At 35.5% G+C, this 7212-nt stretch overlaps 1 protein-coding gene across 1 annotated transcript; it reads left to right on the plus strand.

Moving 5' to 3' along the window:
• The first annotated feature begins 1171 nt into the window (after positions 1-1171).
• Positions 1172-1938, plus strand: LOC132187316 (protein EARLY RESPONSIVE TO DEHYDRATION 15). Its single transcript, XM_059601594.2, has 2 exons — positions 1172-1494; positions 1577-1938. The coding sequence occupies exons 1-2, from the start codon at positions 1233-1235 to the stop codon at positions 1738-1740; spliced, it is 426 nt and encodes a 141-aa protein (XP_059457577.2). The 5' UTR covers positions 1172-1232; the 3' UTR covers positions 1741-1938.
• The last annotated feature ends 5274 nt before the right edge of the window (positions 1939-7212 follow it).

Raw genomic sequence — 7212 nt, forward strand, 5'->3', positions numbered from 1 at the left:
TGAGAGAAAAAAATAAAAACATTAAAACTCAAGTACCAAAAAAGTTATTAATCATTTTTTTTTTACATGTTCATATAAAGGAATGGGAGGAGAAATTCGAACTAGTGATGTTTACTTTATGAGATATAATTCACAACGAATTGAACTACCCTTTAAAGATATAGTCTCAATTTTTACACATGAAAAGAATGGAGTGGCCAATATAATTATTGGGTTTTTGTGGGGTTTGCTGGCATCCACAGTCAAAATTTATCTTTAATTCGATGGAGCATCTTCAAGTGCACTTAATTCCATTTTTATTGATGTTGGTGCCTTACAGCTAATTTCTAAATTTCGTTTTCAATTCCGTCGAGGATAAGAACAATGACGTGTACTCTTGCTCATTATGGATGACAGGATGAGAACCAATCTACGAATACGCGTGCGTGGTTTTGAACTTTAACCGTTTTACGGTCATAATCTAAAGCTAGGGGTAGTAATTAATATTGACAGGTCAAGTTTTAATGCCTATAAAATTATATAAGCTAATTATAATTTAATTTAAAAATTAAAAATTAAAAATTTTGTATTGATTTTATGTAAGTTATAGGTCACTTTAAAAATTGTTATTTATTATTATATGTTTCAAGTTTAAATCATGTCTACATCATGTTTACGGACCCACAAGGCACAATTCATATTAAAAGCCTAAAAGTAGCCGAAACTAGTAGAAGGAGAAAATAGATACAATTGCCAAAACCATGTGCGGTCACTGCTTGGTTATGGGATACTGTAAACTGACCGCCTTCGCGTCTTGTTTGTTTCGGCATTGTTCGTTGTTTCCATGTTTGCCCTCGTCAATTTTCACTAAATACATCACCACCACCATCCTAAATAAATCATTCAATATCTGTATTCTAAGGAAGAGCGAAAATTATACAAATATCTTTAACCAAATCAGATTAAAATATACTAAATCATTTATATTTTATTATATTAATATTTAATATTTTTTTAAAGTACAATAAATATTGAAATGGTAAATATATATTGAAAGGATAAAATTATTAAAATATATTTAATAAAATAGCTTAAAAATTCAGGGGACAGGAGGCAATGTCATTTATGTGATAATATCCAAGTTAGTGTCCTTTTGTTGGCACTATTGGTATATATGTAAAGCTTCACGGTACCGGTCTGACCTGTGCTTTTATCCTCTTTAGCCCAACATTCCTATCTCAAACTGTATTGCAATGGACGTAATCTCTCAGAGATCTTCATCTTCAACTTTGAATCCCAACGCTCCGTCGTTCGTGCCTTTGGCTTATCGGACGGTGGAGGACTTCTCCGAGCAGTGGTGGAACCTGGTCCAGTCCTCCCCTTGGTTCCGCGCTTACTGGCTCCAAGAGCGCTTCCAGGATCCCCAAAATGACCCTAACCTTTCCGATATTGACGAAGTTGACCTCCCCGACATCGACGCTCTCTTCGACGACTACAACGTAGACGACGATAAGCGTAAGTTTGAAATCGTGAGAGTTGACTCGTCCGCGTTGCCGATCCAACTCACTAACTCACTTTTTTATCTCTTTTTGAGCAGGTGAACAGGTAGAAGAGAGAGACTATTGCAGGGATTTGGTTTCAATGGGGTCGTTGAAATGGCGGAAAGCGCGAGTTTTAGCTGAAGTTCCGAGGTATATAGAGAAGGCCCCAAAGATTGTCAATGTGAAAGCGAGTCCGCGAAACATTCAGCAACCGAGGTAGACCGACTCACTGAGTTGTATGGACAAGAAGACCCAGTAGATGAGCATGTATTTGTTGTAGTTTTTGTACATCATAAACCCTGACTTGGATGTCATGGAAACTTCCTGTTTTGTACATTTGTTCTATTTTCTTATTACTTGGTTTAATAATTTATCTCTGGTTTTAATTTATATAAACATCGAAACTTTTAATTGTCTATTGTTGGGATTTGATAATTTGATTAAGGGACCATAATTTGATTTAACAACCTGTGCTTTCTTCTAAACTAACCCATGTGCCTCACAAGGTCAGAACGCCCAAAACAACCCTGAAGACCCGTCTTCTTCATCAATTTCGGAGACCCAGATGACCCAAATTCAGGTTGACCCGAGTGATAAATCATTTCTACAAGCAAGCCATAATATGAAGCTGTGTAACGCGATAGCGCCAGTAAACCAAATAATCTTCCACACCTTTCGTTCTCAAAAATTCCGAAGTCTCAGCAAAAGAATAAATCCCTTTACTGGAAATAACCCACTTGGGCTCAGCCTCCATGCTTCTAAATAACTAAAGAGAGCTTACTCTGAATATCAACCAACTTATCAGATCTAGCAGGAAGCCAGACACACTCACCCATTTTGAATCACCTTATCCAAAGTAGAATGAAGATCAATACCCGAGTCCTAAACTGCCCGGAAGGCAAAGGTATCCAGCAACCCTTCATCCGGATGCCACCAGTCATACCAAAGGTGGATAGAATTACCTTTTCCCACATGGAATCTAATCAAACTCTTGGCCGCATCTCTAATCTTCAATAATTTTCACCAACGAGAGTTTCTTGAAAAGTCGAGAATTAATTCTAAAAGACACATTCTCAATCTGCCATAGTTGGCTTCCTCGACAACAAAGTTACACTTACACCTAAATACTTCACGAGCAGAGCATTAAGGGTGTTGGCAAGTTCAAAGAATCTGTGTATGATACCTCTCGATCTTTGTTGCCGACTGGGATTACATTTCGGGATTGACCACGCGTTGTTACGATCTTAATGTCCCACATAGATTAAGTATAATATTAAACATGCGTATATAAGTTTTTGCGTACCCTTTCCTTGCAAGTCGGTTTTCAAGAGTAAGTTATACCTAAGGTTTGTAACATTTGGTCTCAGAACTAGTTACCATGTCGAAGGGTTCGAGTCTCGAAAGAGGTGACCTATGTGCTAGATTAAAATACTGATAGGTGAGTGGAGTCATCGAAAGAGAAAATACTATCATCAAGTCAGTGTCAATAGAGTGGGTTTCCGTGGTAGTCTCGAAAGAGGTGACCTATGTGCTAGATTAAAATACTGATAGGTGAGTGGAGTCATCAAAAGAGAAAATACTATCATCAAGTCAGTGTCAATAGAGTGGGTTTCCGTGGTGGTATGTTATCGCCAATTTTCTATCCTTTTTAGAGTGCCAGAGGTGGACCAAGTTTTGGAGTTTGGAAACCTTTATGAGGTTAATTGTTTAGTCTTGCTTTTTAGTTAGGAACAGCTTAGTTAAATCTAAGCCAACACACAGTTTTTTTGATTGAGATCCCTTCTAATTACTTAAAATTGGAGATTCTTATGTTACAAAATTGGGACCCTTATTTTAAATTTAATGGTTTATAAAATTATTTAAACCTCGATAAAACAAAAGCCAGCTTAAAATCAAAATTTAATGCATTGATTATACAAAAACAACTGGCATTTTATAGACAATTGAATTTAAAATGAAAGGCCATAATTTCGTAACATGAGATTTTTCAATTTTAAGTAATTATATGGGATCTCAATCCAAGTTTTTCATTGCATCTATAAGTTTTGGAGTTTGGAAACCTCTATGAGGTTTACTGTTTAGTCTTGCTTTTTAGTTAAGAACGGCCTCGTTAAATCTAAGCCACACACAAAGTTTTTCACTGCATCTATGCTGTAGTAGTAGTTTTTATTACCGCAAAAAAGGTAGGCCAGATGGTGAGAACCGCAGGCGCTACCTCAAGTCCGATTGAGCCCATCAAGGCATTAATAGAAATCCAAGACGGCTAATACTAATTAGGCATATGTGGAGATTTTCTATTGCGGAGATTCGAACTCATGTCCTAATACATGTTCTGATCACTTGAAAAATTTTTTGGGCCATTGAACCACCACCTTGATGGTAATGTCAAATCTTATTAACATGCTTTATATTTTTATAAATACAATAAGAAAGTTTTAATATTCTAACTTTTATTTGAATAGTTTAAAGTTTGTTGTATTAATACTTAGATTTTTTTTTTAGTTTTTAATTTATTATATCTCATTAAATTGTATATTAAAATGATAAAATCTAAAGTAGTTAATTCAAGAATAATTATTAATTAATATTTTAAAAACTCTTCTATCTTGTCTGGTAGATAGTGCTGTGTCTATAGAATAATTTATATTTGATGAAATAATTAAAGAAAAATGTTCTTTTCAACTTAAATAATTATATCAAGTTGTGTTGAGGCAATTAACATTTCGGAAATTTATCATGATGAAAGAAAAAAAAAAAAAAAAAAAAAGAAGGAAAAATAAAGAATATAGCCTCCAAAATACTAGTTCAGAAGCGGGATAGTAATTAATTGATGCTCAAAGTAAGAATACGGTTAATACCCTTTTACGCTAGTCATTTTATAAGAAATTAACAAAGCGCCAATTTTCTCGTGACTTTTTCATTTCTCGACCTTCCATCCAAATCTCTCCTCGGCGACAATATTCAAAACATTAACATAGATGCTTTGGTGCCTAAGGAGATAAAGAAGAATCCGTCAACAAAAGGATCCATGTATATATACTATGAGTTAGATAAGGAAAAAGTTCATAAAATCCTCTCAACTTTTACGCGTTTTGAAAGTACTCTCAAAGTTCAAAAACTCTCAATTAAGAGTATCGAACTTTTATTTTTTATTTTTTCAATTTCCCATTCTGTTAAAAGTTTTCGTTAAATGTTGTCAAAATTTTCAAAATATCCATGACTTTTTATCATAAAAAACGAAGATTTTGAGAAAAATTAACAGAAAATCCCAACATAATGGCATAACTGAAAAAAATTGAAAGTTCAATGTTTTTAAACTTTAAAGGTAGTGTCAAAACAAATAGAAGTTTAGAAATTTTTTTTGAAGTTTTCCCTACTGTTAACAACCATAGCACTTCACCTGTCTTCAATTTCTTCATGACAATAGCCTCTCCCGTATCTTTAGCACGACATACATAGCCTAAGATGCATTTATTGGATACGTAAGGGGGAGTGTGGTGCTGCCTAAAATTTAATCCTTTATATGTAGTCCAATGGACCTTACACAACCAAAAGCATTTAATAAAGTCCGCAAAAGAAAAGGAAAACCTGAGAAAACTCCAGATATTTTCATCTTATAGAGTTTTCATGTACCTCATCAAAGGCACCTTTACGGCTTTACCGATTACGGTTAATTGCTGAGAGTCATCAATTCCGACTTTACGTCTTTGCAGCCTCATTTATTCAGTTTATCTTTACTCCAAATTCCTCAGCATCTCCTCTTGCTCCTCAATTGGTACCTGAGCTTCTTGTTCTCTCCTTTGAAGTGCTCGATGTCTGAAACATACTACATGAACTAAATTACCATATATCAAAAAATAAGCAATAGTCTGTTGGTCCTAATTAAATGTCCATATGGAGAAAGAGATAAGAGAGGTTTCCACAGCCATCCTCAATAATCACTAGGCATACATGTAATAGTTGACTTACCTTCTATTCAAAGAGAAATAGGAAAAAGAAAAACCGTGTCATTTAGTTCTTTGAGAAACGAAAAGGAACTTGAGCTATGTTTGGCAAGGGAAAGCCCCGCACTGTAGCTGGAACGGTACTGTTCCAGCTACAGTGCAATCTGACATGAACAGTATTAAATTTGACTTTGTAATATATTTTTTTTTTTAAAAAAAAAACAAAGTATTAAAATTGGCCAATGCTGCCAAAAATTGCTGCATGCTGCACGCTTCACGTGAATTTTTTTTTTTTCAAAGCAAAATATTAAAAATTAAAAAAAAAAAAAAAAAAGGAGAGGGAGGGGAACGATGGGATGGCTGGAGCCACCCCCAGGCCGGCCAAGGGGGTGGTCCAGCCACCCCCTTGGCCAAAAAAAAAAAAAAAAAAGGGAAGGGCTGCATTTGGGGGTGGCCGGACCACCCCCAAGGGGCTGGGGTGGTTTCGGCCACCCCACACCGGCCTTATGGGGTGGCCGAAACTGCCCCAGCCCTTTGGGGGTGGTCCGGCCACCCCCAAATACACCCCTTCCCTTTTTTTTTTTTTTTTTTTTTGGCCAAGGGGGTGGCTGGAGCCACCCCATCGTTCTCCTCCCTCTCCTTTTTTTTTTTTTTTTTTAATATTTTGCTTTGAAAAAAAAAAAAATTCACGTGAAGCGTGCAGCAATTTTTGACAGCATTGGCCAATTTTAATACTTAAAAAAAAAAAAAAAATTACAAAGTCAAATTTAATACTGTTCATGTCAGATTGCACTGTAACTGGAACAGTGCCGTTCCAGCTACAGTGCGGGGCCTGGCTCTTGCCAAACATAGCTTTGATTCTCATAGGCACAATCTAACTTTTTATATATAAATGATACAAGCTGCCTTTGGTCTCCAGGTAAAAAAACAGGGAAAGGAAGGTAAAAGGTTAAACCAGAAATAATGTCATAACTTTCTATTCTCTTTAATATCCCAGTTCTGAAATACCAATTCATATCTTTAATAAAAATTTACAAGACAAGGACAACCGATCATATCCTAATCTGTTGCCATAAAAGTACATGTCCAACATAAATATGCCAAAGCTATGCGGCAAACCCATATACGGGAAAAACCCTATATACAGAAAAAGAAACAAATGCATATCTTAACAAATGCAGCACATATAGAAACGTACAGGACCAGTACCACATGCACTAAACACCAATCTCGAATCACAATTATTTCAAATCAAACAACAAAAATATGACCCATAAACCCCAAAATTCTCAACCCGAACAAAAATCATGTATTAAACAGTAAAAGAAAAGAAAAATCAACAATCTTAACCTTTCTTTGCGATCTTGCAGTCCCTGGAGATAGTTCTTGTAATGATTCTCTATGAACTGCAAACACACATAAATTGCATTGGCATTTATGTTTCTTCAAGGATAAGGAAGGGAAAAACTACAAATGCACAACAATATTTTTTTTTATAAGACACAATAATCTGAAGTAAGTAGGTCAACGTAGAAATAGTAGCAGTACCTGCAGGAGCAATCAACATATATATTTCAATAGTTACTGTAGGGGAAGAGAGAGAGAGAGAGAGAGAGAGTAGTATTCGATCATATGGTGCTGATTATTTTACCAGTGGCTTAAGTAGGTCAACATAGAAAGTAGCAGTACCCGCAGGAGCAATCAATATATAAATTTCAATAGTTACTGTAGGGGAAGACAGAGAGAGA

The sequence above is a fragment of the Corylus avellana genome, chromosome 6 (genome assembly GCF_965113065.1).
Source record: "Corylus avellana chromosome 6, dhCorAvel1.hap1.2, whole genome shotgun sequence".
NCBI classification, from domain to species: Eukaryota; Viridiplantae; Streptophyta; class Magnoliopsida; order Fagales; family Betulaceae; genus Corylus; species Corylus avellana.